The 18,603-nt window shown below is 32.9% G+C and overlaps 1 protein-coding gene across 4 annotated transcripts in view; it reads right to left on the reverse strand.

Moving 5' to 3' along the window:
- Nucleotides 1-18,188, reverse strand: part of LOC118181851 (tetratricopeptide repeat protein 21B-like) — a 226,943-nt gene extending 208,755 nt beyond the window's left edge. For all 4 annotated transcript variants that reach the window (XR_015039192.1, XM_085809770.1, XM_085809769.1 and 1 more), the window contains exons 1-4: nucleotides 18,036-18,188; nucleotides 14,460-14,589; nucleotides 14,144-14,254; nucleotides 3,052-3,107 (exon numbers count right to left, since the gene is read on the reverse strand). Coding sequence is in view for 3 of the 4 variants with exons in the window: in XM_085809770.1 (XP_085665896.1) it covers nucleotides 3,052-3,107; nucleotides 14,144-14,254; nucleotides 14,460-14,589; nucleotides 18,036-18,062 (324 nt within the window). In the remaining variant the exon portion in view is untranslated. The remainder of the gene's footprint in view (nucleotides 1-3,051; nucleotides 3,108-14,143; nucleotides 14,255-14,459; nucleotides 14,590-18,035) is intronic.
- Between the last annotated feature and the right edge of the window lie 415 nt (nucleotides 18,189-18,603).

Raw genomic sequence — 18,603 nt, forward strand, 5'->3', positions numbered from 1 at the left:
CTTCCTATCTGCAGTTAATACACAAATGCTGCACTACATTTGAGATTTCTTATCATTTCTCAAACAGCAAAGTTTCAAAACTGGAATAATGGTTTCTTTCTTCTCTCATCGAGTTCATTCTGCCTGGTTGTTATACCTGTATAAGGACTTGAAAAGGTATTTATGGACCAATAATGGTCTACTAAAACAACTGAAAATCTCAGAGAGAAAAGCTGATACTGAAGCAATAGCTGAGGAAATTGCATTCCAGGATAAAATTAGTAGTTTGGTGTATATCAGAATACAGAATCTATATTTATAGCACCTTCTGCCAAGCTTGCTAGAAAGTGAAAGGGTACAGCATGATGCCACTGGAGCTTGCAGAAAGTCAGAGGGTAGTTTGGTATCAGCCAGTACGCACCAACATGCTGTCACTAACACACTACTGATTCTGATATCTGCATGTGTTCAGGAATTTTAGGTGGTTTTCTGAATTTTTCATTAAAGGTAAGATTTTAGGTTGTTTTTCTTTTTTATAATGGTTCTTTCTTTCCTAGGAGGTTAAATGAGAGTGGGGATGAGTTCTTTTTTATTTCAACATTAACTTCAAACCAATTACATCAAGAATACATCTGGATTATGTCATTGTTTTGATAATCATGAAAAACTCTTGAGACAATGTTTGTTCATCTTGTGTTAATTTTGAATGCATTTTGCATCATGATTTTACTACATTTGCTGAGAAATGAAGTAGAAGAAGAAGTTTCAATTATTATTTTCAAGTATGTAGTACTTTTCCAAAACACACAAGCATTCCAACTCTTATGCAATGAAACTATACATGATGGAAGACTTATAATGAAAACATTAATAATAACAGGCAACAAAACATTTAGAACTGGGAATCAGTTTCACAGAAGTAACTTGCTTTCTTGTTCAGCAGAGTTTATATGCAAGCAAGGATAACCTGTGGAGAAAAACAAACCAGTGTAATTTTTGCCAAACAATATCTGCCAGGAAACTTCTTTTATAGATCTGCTGACACAGGAAATATATTTTATCACCAAAAAGTTATTACTGACTTAAATATCACTTGTAAGTTGATCGTCACTGATTCAAAAGGGCAATAATTAGCCCATTCTGAATGGATGTCTCATACGTTAGTTCTCTACGAACATCTCTCACAGCTGAGCATCCCACCCATGCATCACTGGAGAGTCAATGTAAAGGCCGAGTGATAAATATATGTGATGTACCAGCTTTAGTCGTAGCTTAAATTATCAGACGATAAGTTTTAAAAAAAAACAGGATCCATTTATTATTATTCAGGAGAAATAGCAGTTACAAAATCAGATATCCAGAGTAAATAAAAATAATTACTAATAACTTTTTGTATGAAGTTTACTGCATCGTGACATTTAAGAAAAAGCCCCGATATTCTTTTGCGAGTCCTTTTATAGCCTCTGGAAAGGCAGAGCTTCCAAGAAATGACGTCAGCCAATCCAGTTTGCTTTAAATATTTCCAGAACATTCTAAAATAATACGTGTAGAAAAGGCGGGGAAAACAACTTGACTACGGGGCTGTGGATTTAATTCCATGTACTTTCAAATAAGCGAACGTCACCAAAAAAAATTAAAAGAACATACAGTTAGAAATTTAAGTGTAATATTGACTATGGAATTTTATTATTACAAATATATATATATATTTATATATATATATATATATGCATTTTTAAATTGAAACATGTTTTAAAGACCACTAGAAGGTGTCCTGTGTCTATTACTTTTCAACTGAATACAGTTTTAGTATCCTGAATTTCAGTTTGGTCACATTTTGCATAATGTTGGTATTAACTGTTGCAGGGAAGAAGGGAAAGCATAATGTTAACAGAGCTCGGCTGTTTGACTCGCCACATGATATAAACTTTTGCAATTCTGATTTCTCTTTGAATCCTTTCCCCCCCTACCATGTAGGGTCTTAGGGTTACTATGTGGGTTTCTTATTATGCATTACATTGCTGTTATCATTTATATTGTGTGTACTTCCCTCTTTATTTCAAAAAGCCTTGAATTCAATTTATTATGGCTAGCAAACCTTATTTATCAGAGGAAGGATATATATACTTGCATGGTAAATGAGCGAATTAGTGACATGGATGAGAGTTATGATTCATTTTCTAAAGAATTAAGAGTTATATTTCTCGCAATTCTCATATGGACATTTTATCAGAGACTGCACTCACCGCCTGCCTTCCACTTTCTGGGAAAGATTTTGCTTATAGTATATAGACTTTCTTGTATTTTCTTATTAATTTAAAAGTTTATTAATGCATTTGGCCAATTGAAATTTTGGAATAATATGAACAGTGCTGCTTCAAAAAATTATTTCTTAAAGTAAACAATTTCTTTAATGGTAATTTTAACATACATGATAGCTTAAGTAATAATCTAAAATAGTACAAAAAATTATGACAAAGTTAGGCTTAGTGATGCAAAATCCCCATCCTGTGAGATGATTCCTTACCAAAGGGATGTCTTAAATAAAGACACTCCATCTCGAAGGGCTTAGATATGTGTATCAGCAGATACTGATTAATATGCAGGTGCCAGTAACAGAACTTATTAAAAATTCAAGTCTGCTATTTAAGCAATTCAGTAATGAATTTCTGAAGATTTTTTTAACAACAAAATATTTGTTTTCAGGTTGAACATTTTGAATTTAAATTATCAGAAAAATTCTTCATTATTAAAATGATAATATAAAAACCGTGCCATAAAAATTATCACTAACAATTTATAATATGTTAGCAGTTGGATCATCTCTTAACTGATTTCAATGGATTACACTTTTCCCCAAAAATTACTAGAAAATTAGTAAGTTATGAAATGAAAAACCATTTTCATGCATTAAATTACTCAGCTTATAAATAATATTAATCACATAATGCACTAAGCCATAAAAATATTAAACAACTGACAGAGTATTTTCTCAATTTAAATTCAATGGAATAAATTTTCATTTGCAAAACAAATAACGCAAAAAATTTCAATTATCTATGAGTTACTTACTATGTCTCCTGCATTAGAACGTTTATCTTTAACAACTTGTGAACTAAATACTTGATCTATATAAGAGAAAACCAAGTAGTTAGTATGTACAATATTTTTATTTATAAACTACCTAAATAATTAATCGGGAATAAAGCTACATAATAAATTTAACGTTCAGAGATAAAGCATTGAAAACAAGCTCTGAAAAATAAGAAAACAGCACAGAAAAATTAGAGAAACAGAAAAATTAGAGAAATTAGTTCACAAGAAATATGAAAATTCTCATCAGCCCAGAAGTTCATCTTTTTTAATACAGTGAAGTCCCATTTATATGTTTTCAAGGGACCATTCATGAATGACATATGAATGAGAAAAACATAAAAATGAAATTTTAATTTACAGTGTGAAACATACATATTAGCTACACAATATTAATACTACTAACCTACTTCTGATATCACAGAATTTTATTATCATAGTTTCAATTTGGTTAAAATATTAATTATGTTCAAAAAATTTTTAATTAATATTTTAAATAAATATTTAATTAATAATAGTATTTTAAATAAACAATTTAAACAAGTTTTTTACAATTAATATTTTAAAAATTATATCAGTACAAATTTAATATTGTTAAAAGCATAAGAATGCAAATTTCTGTACATAAAACTGGAAAAAAAAAAAAAAAAAAGCTCATACCTTTATCTAAATTACGATCTTAAATATTAACACTTCTTTTCCAAGAACATTTTAAAGCAAAATAGTTAACTTTATTTAAAAAAAAAAAAAATCTTTGTCTTTTGACATGTCTTTTGATTCTAAATCTTAAGCAAAGCACTATGAACCAAATTTATTTCTTGAAATGTTTTCTTGCCTGTACTATTAACACACAAAGAAATTTTGGTACTTATTTGTTATAGTCCCCACAACTATATATGGCTATTTTAGGATTTGCACCAAGATCTCGGCTATAATTTCGCCAAGCTCGTGAAGTGCAAATGTAAAAATAAACAACACAGTATATAATAATAACAATAATACTCACATATCATTTTCTAAGAATACTTTTGCGAATCCTTATCCTTCTTCTTAATATTTTATTGCATGTAATTGATACAGACTACTGTGGCAGTTTCACACATTTTAAGCTGTTTGTTACACCATTTCATGAATGTCAACTCGTTTGCCCATGAATACATACATCTAATAGCAGTGATGAATGATATTCTGCAACCATTGAACCAATTTCCAACACAGATGCCTTCTTCCCCCCCCCCCATTTTTTAACATTACATCTCCAAATAGTGTTGTCATTAACATAGAGTTTCATGTTGTGGCCATTTTCACATAGTCCTTTGTCAAGTAAAAGACCTCTTTCTTAAAAAAAATGATATTATCTTACTTATCCACTCTGAAAGTGTGGCTGTGGTTGACATCAACTTGTCTGCCCATGAATAAAGTTACTCTCTTCATCCCAGGTTATGTCCAGATTACTCTCCCAAACAAGTACATCCCAGGTCCCAGACGTCTTACGTTCTAGGTTACTCTCCCAGACGAGTAACCTAGAAGTGTTTCCTTCACAAATGAAGACTGCGGAGGTGGCACTCTTTCTAAAAACAGTACAAGATGCTGAGGATCCAAAGGTCTATAGGCCAGTAAGCCTTTTGCCATAAGTAAGATACTAGAGAGAATAGTCTTGAATCATCTAAACTATCCCCTAAGGACAAATGACTTCCAGTACGGTTTTAGAGAGGGATTATCCATAGACCAATGTGATAAATCAACTCTTAAAGACCATCCAGTCAGACAGAGAGGCTGGTTTTCATATGCTCATCATCTCAATTGACATTAAAGAAGCATTCGGCACACTATGGTGGCCTGATGTGATCGAATGCCTAGTTGACATGAATTGACCTAAAGAAATTATTTGTATCCTTAGAAGCTACCTGGAGGATTGCTATGTCATTATAACTACCCATGCTGGTCCCACTACAATGAAAATAGAAAGAGGCAGTTCTCAAGGATCATGTCTAGTGCCAACTCTCTGGAATATAATTGCAAATACGGCTTTTGGAATGTTTCGAAACCAGACTCACGTGCAAGTGCAAGCATTTGATGATGGCTTTGTCATTATAGTCAAAGGAAGGAAACACATAGAACCCAGAGTGCAAGTGGCAGTTGATAAATTCATATTATAGACAACATAAATTGGAAATCTCAACTGCCAAGACAAAGCTGCTTTGCATTAGATGCAAAGGTGTTCTAAAGCATAAATCAACAGTAAAAATAAATGGGAACTCAATAAAATGTGTACCAACCCTAAAGTACTTAGGAATCATACTTAGCAACAATCTTTCTTCGATTCCTCACTTGAAAACAATGAAACAGTGTAAAGCACACCTAACAAACACGATGTTAAGAACTACAGGACTGCACTGGAGTAGACTACTGCAACTACTGCAGTCAGCTCACCCACTCTTTAATAGGTCCCAGCCTATACTGGGATACAAGGTAATGAAGAAGCAGATAGACTGGCAAAATCTGCAGCAAATGATGCGGCTCTACTAGAATGTCCACTCAAACTCCCACTCTCATCAAAAAAGTGACATGTATTCACCTGCTGGAACAATGGCAAAGTAGATGGAGGTCGGCTCCAACCGGCAGAAGGACATTCCTTTTCTTTCCGAAAGTTGGGAAAAGCCTGCTAGCAACAAATGGAGAGCTTACCCACTTCTTCACAGGACATGGCATGTTTCTGACATATCTATGTAGGTTTGGTCTAAGTGGAACAGAAAACTGTAGATGTGGAGAGGTGTGGAACACTGACCATTATGTTTTCAACTGCACTGATACAAGTTCTCTACATCATAAGCAGCCAAGCCCACAGTATTGGTCAGAATGGGCAGATAATATATTGAAAAATAAAATAACCAAAGCAAAGCTGAGGGAATTAGTTAAACATTGTGCAGTTGTGAACTCTGCTATCAGTAATGGAAGAATAAGATAACAAACACCCAACAGGAATCAATAACTGAGAGTTTAATGAATGGACAACTAGGGTATCAGTGTACAACCCTACTAGTAATGGCATAGTGCTTTACAAATTAAATTCCTCATAGTACTATGCAACTACATGTTTTCTAGGTTTTAGTAATTTTTCACTTTGTTAACAAGCAGTATGCAATTAGCAGTACAGCTGGCCTTGTGCAGGTTTATGGTTAATTAACCAGCAATAAGTTAGAGATGTAATAAGACATAGTAATTGTACTCTTATAGCTTGCATTGTTAGATTGCAAAAATGGCATTAGAGACTTTACCATGCACCATACTTAAAGCAATGAAACACCTGCAATAGCAATTAGAAATTCTTTTTTTTTATGATTTTAATTACTATTGTACTGAATTCATTAATAGTATCACTAGGATATGGATCAATGTGCTGTCTTGTTATCTTCTGTCAGTTTGGCATTATGTTCAATATTATTTTGATATCCATTAAGAAATCATGCTAATTGCAGTCCTATTTATACTGGTATTAACTAGGCACCGTATCCTGATATATACTTTCTCTTTTTGTTGCGGTATGGTATGTGCTTCTGCAAAAATAATAAACGCACCTGTTCATGACTGTATGACAAAGGGGTGTAAGAGCCAATTTATTTTTAGAAGTGTATAATTGATCGAGTTACTATTTAGTAATTGAATGTTTTGGTTGCTTTTTGTAGTCTGGAATTATGTACATAGTTAAATTAGGTATTTCATTATGTATATTCTCAGTGTGTATTTATGTATGTACTTATGTAGGTTTTATGTATTTATGTGTGTATTCTCAGTATAATTTAGGCATCCAGAAAGCACTAAGGTGTATACATTCTTGGGTATGTCTGTTGTAAATAGTTGGTGTAACATACGTATACTGTAATAATTATTTCTGGATTGCATCAAATTTTTCTGAGAATGCAACACCCCACGTGCTACATTGTAGGGATTTATATTTATTTTAACTAACAATTTAAAGTTTAAGTTCAAACTTTCCTATAAGCCTTCATTCTCCTAATTGTCAGTGCCAGAATAGTTAAATCTTGTAGCATGCATAAAGGAATGCAAATTTCTACTTTGTAGAAAGTATTTAAAAGCAGAGTTTCAGGAGGAGAAAGAGAAAGTTAGGATCTAGCCGCAACATCTACCGTAGGTACATTTGCTTATTGCTGGTTCAAGTGGCTTAATTGCATTTATTTGCTGCCACTAGCTTCAAAGAGGGTTTAAGTTATCTTATGCGATATTGCTGAGCCCTGTAGTCTAGTTCTATCGTCTGTTAATATCTTAAAATTTTTAGTTTAGTTACTTGATTTTCAGTTACCACCCAAGCAGAGGCGAAGTATGTTAGCATCGCGTTGATGCATTGTAAATTTTCAAAGATTTAATAAAGGGTACTTTAACTCTTCTCTTGTGTAGTTTCCTGCTACTCCAGTTGCAGACAGAAATTCATCTATTGAACTCTACAACGTCTTAGCAAAATATATAGTTGTACTATATTCCATTTAAATTCCTTGCCAGTGATTTTTAAGTTGGCCACTGTACACTGTAAACTATACATCATGCTCAACATAGTCAACAAGAATATAATGGTGTATGTGTCATAATTGCACTTAGGTGTAGCATAGACATTCTCAATGCCCACCGTTTGAATGTACCGGCTATCACATTTTCTATGGAATGGATAGGCTTCTAATGTAATTGTCAATGTAAGCTTTATTGTATGTTTTTGGTAGTGTGATTGTAAAGTTTTGCAATCAACGTTATGCAAGTGTCACCTAGGGAGACGGGTGCTACACTTGCACAGTATTCTTATTATCTAGTTTGCATTTTTCTGTATTCAGTATTGCATAATGTTAGGTGCTAATATTAGTGATTTTATGCAACTGTTCCTTTGCATATTCTATAATGTGAACTGTAACTAAGTTGTAACTAAAATAAGTAGTACATTCTTAGTATGTCCTTATGTAACCAAGTCTGCAAATTAGTAGGTGCTATTTTTTAACATTGTAAGTAAGCGTAGTTATATTTATTTAGGTAGGATAATTGTATGTAATTTTTTTTGTTAATGTATATTGTTATGGTTGTTAACTGTAGGTAGCACAATTCTGAACTAGAGCTCACAGTTTCATTGAATAGTTTCTAGATGGCTATTTTTGGCATAAGTCTTGTGGATCATACTTAGGCCACAGTAAAGTGCATGTAACTGTCTTTTTACATAACCTGGAATTGTGCTTGTGAACTGTAACAAAGCTGCATGTTTAAAATATGTGGTAATATTTTGTATGTACGAGGGCCATCCAGGAAGTAGATTACGTTTCCATCTGTGTCCGCTAGGGGCGGGGCTAGCGCGGCCATCTTGGGGTCAGAGCGTTGCGCAGCTCAGTCTGCATCTAGCCGTGCTAGTGAGAGGTTCGTGCTGTGCTCCGTTCAGATACTGTGACGGTTTGAAATGTCTGCGTTAATTGAAAATCCCGCAAGCTGCGAGGTGCGCTCAGTAATAAGGTTTCTGACTGCAAAAAACTGTAAACCGATAGAAATCTATCGGCAGCTTTGTGAAGTGTATGGGGACAACATTATCACTGAAGGTGGAGTGCGTCAGTGGGTCATAAGATTTCAAAATGGCCGAACCAATGTTCACGACGAAGATCGAAGTGGGAGACCCAGCATAGTGACCGCCGAACTTCTCGAAAAAGTCGATGCTAAAGTCCGTGAAAATCGAAATTTCACAATAACGGAACTTTCTTTGAGTTTTCCACAAATTTCGCGAAGTTTGTTGCACGAAATCATCAGCGAAAAGCTTGGTTACCACAAGTTTTGTGCAAGATGGAAGGCAAGAAGAGGTAACGAAGTGGTTGAAGGCGCAGGCGGCCGAATTTTTCGACGAAGGAATTTCCAAGCTCGTACATCGCTACGATAAATGCCTTAATTTGTATGGTGACTATGTAGAAAAGTAGTATTTGAGTGTGGCTTTCATCTGTATATAATAAAATTTGTTTCCTATACTTTGTTTATTTTTTTATTCCAAAACGTAATCTACTTTCTGGATAGCCCTCGTATTAATGTAACTAAATCTGCAGTCATAGTAAGTGCTACCTATTAACAATGTAAGTAACAGTAGTTATTTGCATGTAGGTAAGATATGTTTATGTATTTGATATGTCAATGTATTTTGATAGCAATAGCTGCATGGTTCATTACATCATCGGGCATCTAGCTATACCCAGACCACATTCTGCAAAATTGACTTGGTTTCCATAGCCTCTCCAGACTTCCATTCCTTTTCTCTCTTTTTACTTTTTTTAAGCAATTTGTACATTTCTCTCCCCAATTTTGTTTTTAATTACCTTTTTAAATTCAATTTCACATTTAGCATCTGTAATACTCACAAGACGGTGATTTCTTTAGTTATGACGTTATTTTTACGCCTTTGCTCTTTTTTTCATTTTCAAAGCTTCAGTGCTGTTTTTTCTGTGGTACAACAGTAATAGATGGTAACTGCAGAGAGAATGATAATGCTGTAAGGCTAATTATAGTTACAGGGCCAGCAATCCTCTTTTTGCAGTGTAACTATAACTGTGGTTAACATCAGTCAATGTATGGCATCCACCTCATTACTTAATTAAATTAAAGACTATTAATGTCATATTCAGAAAAAAAAACGAACACATATTTTTAAATAAACAATGCAAATTAGAAAACCTCATAAAAATGAGTAATATAAGAATACCCAGTGAGAGCAAAAATGCAAACACGATACTAATATAGGATTATGTGGCAAGGTATAAGAACACACAGCCAGATTTTGGTGAGATAGATATCTTGATTGGTAGTTCAGTCTCAGAAACTGCCATAATAAAGAAGTACCGAAATTTCTGAGGGTGTCAATGCAGTAGATAGCATCTTAAAAAGAAGGTGGGATAATTTCTTCACTTTGTTCCTTCATTCCCATTACTTCAATGTTCATATGGTAAAATATTTTCAATCATTTCCTCAACTGTACCTAAGACTGACATCATTACAATGGCACCATAATTTATATATTCCTCAACTAATGTGTAATCCTAGTAATTTCCAATCGTCTTCATCCAAAATCACAGTTTCATAATCATTTTTATCTTTGGCACTTCCATCTGACTCTGGGTTTCAAAATTCCGCTTTAATGAAGCAATGTTTAATTGTTTATGATTTGAGTCCAGGCAAATGAAATCACATTCATAGCCTCTAGAATATTAAAATTTTTCTGTGCATTTTCTGTATATTTTGAAGGGCTATTTGAATCAACCTTTGCCCATAGAACATTTTCAAATTCTTAATGACACCCAGATCTAAAGGTTGAACAACACTGGCGCAATTTGACGGGAAGAAAACAGCTTTTGCAATTTGCACAAAATCTGTCATTTGAGTATCAGCAGTACAATGATCCATAAAGAGTAAAATTTTGCGGATTCATCTCCTAATAGTTTCCTCTATTTTTTCGAGCATTTGTGTACAAATATCTGTGGTCATCCGTGCTTTCTTATTGGCTTTATATTTTAATGACAGAATTTTAACATGTTAGAGGCAATTTCATTTTTGTGACTTTCTTATGACTAAATGAATCATTTTTGCCGTGCCATCAGTATTTGTACAAAGTAAAACAGTGAACCATTCTTTACTTTCCTTAGCACCATGACACTGGTCACTTTTGAAAACTGGAATTCTTGCAGGCATAAAATTAGAGAAAAGAATATAAATTCTTGAGCCAACTGACTCAGCAGGAATATTTTAGGTTCTCCATTTATTATATGACATGAGATTCCATGCTGCAATTTAAATTTATGCAGCCACCCACAGTTGAAAAGTAAGCTCCCTTCACATTTAGTGGAATTGCTATTTCTTTTACTCTCTCAGTTAACAGCAGCCAGTTACCGGAACACGTCGTGCATGACACTGAATGAAAAATTTTAGCAAAATGGTTTCAATAATCTTAATAAACTACATTTTAAGTCAAAAAATAAAATAACATAAAAAAGGAAAAACCTCTTATGCATCTAAGCACTACAAAAAGCAAATATCCACTTACTTTACATAGAAATTTCTTTGTCTTCAGTCTGTGGCACACAAAATTCCTTAACAGCATCCAAAAACTTCCTAAAATTATCTGAACTCGAATCCGTATATCGGCATCACCACATAAATTCACAAAAATAAGACTAAAAAATATCCTCCGTAGTTCTGGACTGTCCGGAAAACGGCTACTAAGTAAACTTTCATTTACACACCAATTAATGCTCCTTCCCCCTTTCATTCCAAATTGTATAGAAATTTCAAATTAATCTAACTACATTCAGACATTCTACCATCTAAAAAACAAAACAAGCAATGTACTTCCTAACCAACACACATCAAAAGCCCTTACAAAACATCCCATAGTTCAAAATTTACTGCAACCAATTATGGCATAATAGGGTTTCCATAACATTCAACTACTCAGATTACCATAAATGAAACAACAACTTCACGATAATACAAGGGGTACCCTTCAGTCTCTTCTAACCAATAAAGTTTATTGACGGGAAGAAAAATTTGTATTTTGTTTTATTCCAAAAATGAACAGAACTTTCTGGTAGGCTGAATATAGATATAAAACAATTTGACAATATATATTATAATAATTTTAATATATATATATATATATATACATACATACATACATAGGAGGATATGTATAATGTATACAGTTTAAATGATGTAATTTCAAAATCATTTTTATTTCTTCCATATTATTAAATTTTATCCATAATGATGCATTTTAGCTCAACAGCAAATTATATTCATTTTTAAATATTTGAAGTCAACAGATGAAAACTGCAAGTATTTCAGCCAGTTCCTTTATGTATAGCTTGAAATCATTCTACACTATCTTTTAAAAAGCATTCCAAATATACAGTCAAAAGTCGTTAATCTGGACTCGTCGGGACTTCGGCGATTCCGGATTATCGATTTTTCCGGATTATAGATCATCAGTTTAAATCTGGTGAAATGGCATGCAGAAATTATAAAATTAAAAATATGAAACCGTAATTTATGAAATAAAGAACAATTATGATCTAAAGGGTATCAAAATTTACAAAAAAAAGCTTAATATTTATTTGTTTACTTTATTAAACATTTCTTTCAATGTAAGTTGTTTAAGTTGCTTCGTTTTTTATGTGATAATACATTCTCTTTAATTCTATAAACAGACATAATTTCTTGTTCAGTTACAAAGTTCCGCTGTTCACGTCGTATAATTGCTGTGTCGAGAATACCGACTAATTTGTCAATCGAAATTTTTTGTTTTCAATAACCTCTGTCACTTTCTTCGCTATCGGAAGCGAATTATAATGACGAGGAATTTGATTTAAATCATATCAAAGACGGAGTACATCGAGATGAAATACTACATTGAGTAAGCAATTATAAGCCAAATCAAATAAAAACATCTGCCCTTAAGATAAGGATAGTGCTGACGGATCAACTTCCAATTCATTGCACGCCACGCGGCGTTAAAGATAAACAAAGTTTAGATAAACAAACGTTAAAGTTAAGATAAACAAAGGATATGTCTTTATCCATTTTTTGCAGCAATTCCACTTTTTGTTTAATGGACTCCGAAAGATACTTTCGCTTTGTATATCCTTTACATATTAGTAAATATATATCGGAAATTCTATTTGACATAATCGAAAGTTCAAGCTTACTTTTATAAAATTGCTCTAACAGTCTGCAAAAAATAATAATTCGGATCCAATTCGAAGATTAAGGAACAACGCAATCTGCAACATTAACTGAAATAGATAATTAGATAATTTTAGCTTAGCTTATTCCGTCCGTTATACATTAAACGCGCTTTCGTAAATGTATTTTGCGCACGCGCACACGCAAATTCGCCGCGGTAAAGGTCTTACGCGGCGACGCATGCGCAGAAAGTTTGTAGCTTTGAGGTCCGGATTATAGATCATTCCGGATTATGGGCGTCCGAATTAACGACTTTTGACTGTATATGGATTTTATAAATTATCATCTTTAAAATTACTATTAATTCTTCTTACCTCCTCCAAAAGAAATAAACATAATTATGAAAGCTATAATACAGATTTTGCAATACATATTTAACGATAGTGGAAAAAAACACTCTTCTACACAAACTTACTTTTAACTTGCGAAAAAAAAATCATTTTTAACTGCTTAATGACCGAATTTATATTAAAAATTAGGCTGAAAATCTGTGAATGTTTTATGACATTTTTATTATCTACAGATGTAGCTCGCTAGATGTAGCTTTGTAAGGTGTAAAAAAAAAATATGTTTATTATGGTTCATGATATTATCCACATTAACTCCTTCAATGAAGCAGGAAAAAAAAAAAAATTTAGCCAAAAGTAATACAAAACTGTAGTCAAGGCAATAATAGGTAATATGAGCTAAAGTAAAAATTAAGTAAATATATTTTACGATCCATAAATGTCATTGACAGTATGCCAGAGTCTGAAACATGTAACACATAGCGGCACATCACAGTCTGTAACAGTGTGATAATCTGGTAATCTGAATCAACTAACAAACAATCTGAATTCATAGTTCATTTATAATGCAGCCACATCACCGACTGCAGCTCAGGATCATGGAGGAACCAATCACAAAAGCCACTTGGATGTTTCCCACAGCTAAGAAAACATGTGCATGCCAGAGTGTCGATGAACCAATCACAAAAGCCACTTGGACGTTTCCCACAGCTAAGAAAACATGTGCATGCCAGAGTGTCGATGAACCGAACATAAAAGCCGCTTGGATCCCTCCCACATCTAAGAAAACAGGTGCATGGAAGATTGTTAATTGCCACGTGATATTATGGGTGATGGCGTTAAATATCTGTAAAGTTTTCAGCGCCCGAGTTAACTTGTTCATAGGAAAATCCAAACAGCATCTATTCCCGAGATATCTTGGGCACGGTCATTAAGCAGTTAACAATAACAGATTAGCGATTTAATAGAGCAGTAATTTCCCAAATATAAATTAAGAATGAAAAATACATATTAATATTACTTACCAAAATTTATGAAACCATTTCGTAAATGGTATAACAGAATTGTACATGCCAAAGACACACTAGGAAAATTTGCTATCTCCGCTAGGCCATCTGTAGCTTCAGAGTCTCGAGCTATAATATTAATACATCATAATTTGAAATACATTGCAATACTTAGTTATAATATTAAAATAAAATACTTTTGAAATCAAATCTACTGATGTGTTGATAACTGATTAGATCACATTATTATTAAAAAAATGTCAAATAAAATGTCATTGACATATCATTCAAAGCATAAAAAAAGAGGAAGAACTGAAGGGAAAAAAACAATTACCTTCGTGAATTAGAGAAATATAATAATAAAGTTTATATATAGGATCCCCAGAATGTCTGTTCATGCCTTGAACTGCAGCAATTTGCATGGTTCTGAACAACTTTTCACGACAATAGTAAATTACTGAATCCTGAAAAAATGTTTTTATATTAGAAATACAAAGGATGGAAGGAGTTTCTTACAAACAAAATCAAATATATCATAAATTGCAAATGTGGTGGCCTAATAAAATTGTGTCATGAACAATAGGCATATGTATGTTATAAAATTATTTTGCAATTTTTGAAGGTTGTCAATAATAATATACTCATATATATAACGTTTCATGCATGCAGTGCCAAAACTGTGTGCAATACTGAGTTTGTGCAATTCTCTGAAGTTTAAGTGAAAGTATATAGCTATGTACATGGAAATAACAAAACTGTTGCTCTTCTTATATACACAGTAATCTGTTTTCACCAAGAAAAAACATAGAATTGTATAAACTTGGTATACTACACAGTTATTTTTGATATGTACACGTCTATCTGTTTTTGCTTGAAAAGGCATCTGCAAATTCTGAAACTTTGTTCACATTAAGCATCATATATAAAACAGCCATTCTTTTATACACTTTATACATTATTAGAGTTGCCACCATCTAATTCAGCTTCCTGCCAATGTTTATGTTTGGCACTAAGTAACAGCTTGTTAACAGAAAAGCACCAAAAATAACAATGCCTCATTCGCAGTACAATCAAACAAAGCAAATGTAATTTTGTATCAAACAGTTAAAATCATTTATACCTTGATCTTCAGAATAATCACATGGTATACAGCATATATTTTACTTATCCTAGCAGACAGATTGCCGTTTTACATGCATATTGATTAATCTATGATTAAAATGTTATACAGGAGGAATAGAAGTTTGCCACTAAGTTGTGTCAATATAGTTAACGAAATACCCTGTTATGTACATTATGCTTTATTTGTGCACCAAAAAATTATAAAATGTTAAGTAGAATGAAAATTCCACTCTCTCATATGGCACTGAAAATTCATTTGAGGTTAGAGTTTACTTTAGGGTACCTCTTGTATTATCACGATGTTGTTGTTTCATTTATCGCAAGTTGTTGTATCATTTATGGTAACCTGAGTAGTTGAATGTTATGGAAACCCTATTATAGCATAACCGTTTGATTTATTCCGCAAAATTTTGAGTCATGGGATGTTTTGCAAGGGCTTTTGTGGTGTGTGTTGCTTAGGAAGTACATTGCTTGTTTCATTGTTTAGACGGTACAATGGCTGAATATAGTAAGATTAATATGAAGTTTCTGTATGATTTGGAACAAAAGGGGGAAAGTGCATTAATTGACTGGTGTGAAAATGAAGGTTTATTTAATAGCCATTTTCCGGACAGTCCAGAACTACGTAGTATATTTTTTACTCTTATTTTTGTGAATTTATGTGGCGACACTGATATACTGATTCGAGTTCAGATAATTTTAGGAAGTTTTTGGATGCTGTTAAGGAATTTTGTGTGGCACAGACTGAAGATGAACGAATTTCTAAATAAGATAAGTGGATATTTGCTTTGTGTAGTGCTTAAATGCATAAAAAGTTTTTCCTTTTTTATGTTATTTTGTTGTTTGGTTTAAAATGCTGTTTACTGAGATTATGTATTTCTTGTTTGCCTCTACTGTAGAATTGGGTGCTCCTTTGACCTTTTTAAGTTAAAATATATCGATGTGTACAAGGATGAACTCAAGGGAGAGCGTAAGGCATAGTTTATACAATTCTCTGATGTTTTTTTAAGTGAAAATAGGTTGATGTGTACATGGATAAAGTCAAGGGAGTGCGTAATGCCATTTTTGTGTAATTCTGGAATTTTTTTTAAGTGAAAATAAGTTGATGTGTACATGGATACAGAGTTTGTGTAATTCTTTGTCGGGTTATTTTGTCTTTGTGTAGCGGCGATTTAGCCTAGTTTGTGCAATTCTCTGATGTGTTTTTTAAGTGAAAATAGGTTCATCTGTACATAGATAAAGTCAAGGGAATGCCCGATGCCATTTTCGTGCAATTCTGGGATTTTGTTTTGAGTGAAAATAAGTCGATGTGTACATGAATACCAAGTTTGTGCAATTCTTTGTCTTGTTATTTTGGCTTTGTGTCACAATTTTTGAGCCAAAAATTGCCACTACACAAGCCAAAATAACAAGTCAAAGAATTGCACAAACTTGGTATCCATGTACCACCAAAAATCCCTAAGGGGTACCCTGAAATATACTTTTACCTTCATTTGATAGTGAGCAAATATACAAAGATTTGATCAACCAAAAAATTACAGATATTATTTCAGTACACAAGTAAATATCAGATGATCACATGTATGAATTTAAAATCTCACAAGAATTATTAAAGTCAAATGCAGATTACACACGTGAATTTTTTGTTCCTGATTTTATGCAAATGCCCATGCAATAGTTCATCTATTAACAAAAATACTTTTGATGAAAAATTTTGACACGTCAGTATCACAGATTACAGTAATTGATAAGCAATATTTGGTTAATCTTTGGATTATGGTAACTTGACGATTTTTTGGCTAAAATCTGGCGACCAACCCTGCTACAGCAACTTGCTAGTTTTGTTTTGGATGCCATTTTGTTTTCACGAAGTAAAGGCATTTTTTTTTTTTTTTTTTAACTCAACATTTTTTTTCCAACAATCTGCTAGCCGAATTACGTTTATGCTAGAACTTTTATGGAACAAAAGTGCTTAATCATGACAAAGATTAGATGCGAAATTGGGAGAAAGTGCAGAATCGCCCATTGCTTGCCACATTTTTAAGATTTGCACATACACGGTATCCATGTACACATTGACCTATTTTCACTTAAAAAAAAATCCCAGAATTGCACAAAAATGGCATTGCACACGCTCTTGACTTTATCCATGTACTAACCTTTATCGCCTTACCAAAATGTCGCCAAATTACCTGTTACCATATTCCAAAGATTAGCCATCAATATTTAAAATGACTATTTTATATACCTATAGTTATATACCATTAACTATTTTATTTAACATTATTAGATAAACTTAAATGAACTTTCGTGTTTCTTATTATAAGCCATTCTGATTGATTAGTATTTTAGGTAGATATTATTACTATGCACTAAATTCCTGATACAAAATAAAAATAATTGCCTCAACTTCCTAAATAACTCGACTTTTCATTATTTATAATATATATTTTTTTCGGTATTATGACCTCATTTTTAATATTGAGTTTATAGCGTTAATTTTGCATCAAATGTCTTGTTATAGGTACAGATTTAACACGTTAGAAAATATGCATATAAAGCAACAAAGAACACATGAGGAAATTATAAACTACACTCAAGAAACAAATTTAATAGTTTTCATTCGTTATAAGAAAAAACGCTTAGTTCTCGAATTCAGATGGTTGGAAATTCAGAATTAATTCAGCCTAAATTAAAAATAAATCTAAGATAATGTGCATTTTTCATTTATATCATATCATATATGAGTGCACAATTAAATAAATGTTATTATACAGTTTGAACTGACTTCTACTTCCACAGTCACATCTGCCATTTCATGAGCTTTCGTTAAATATTTTCAGATCAAATTCTATAAAAAAATCTTAAAAACAACGCATCTTCCTTTTCAGAGCAACAAATATAAACACATGCATAACAACCGGTGATTACAAACAGTCAAAAACTGTATCCAAGGTTGGTGTTGCCATTCAGCAACGTAGATATCAATATGAAAAAGCCCTTAACTACTCAGTTCGTGTTCCAATGATAGATAGGTGATGTTTTTATATGAGATGTTTCATATGAATGACAAAGGCATTATTTCATTATATGTTAAATAAAGGCCCCTTTATAACACATGATTTCATGAGCTTATAAATCTGCCAACAGTTTTACCATTATAAGCGCCTTCAGACCTACGGCCCTAGTCTGTACACCGTTCAGACGGAAGAATGGGTGGTTTTTTGCGATCTACTCGACACAGCGCCAGTCTTGTGTCATCGTCTCGATCATTACAGAGATCAAGGCATTAGAAAATTTTTCGTCAGTTGTGTAGCTGCGGTTTAACTTTCCGACTGTCGTTTTAGAGCTACACT

The sequence above is a fragment of the Stegodyphus dumicola genome, chromosome X2 (assembly GCF_044657685.1).
Source record: "Stegodyphus dumicola isolate Sdum_Otavi_A_Nest chromosome X2, ASM4465768v1".
Classification (NCBI taxonomy): Eukaryota; Metazoa; Arthropoda; class Arachnida; order Araneae; family Eresidae; genus Stegodyphus; species Stegodyphus dumicola.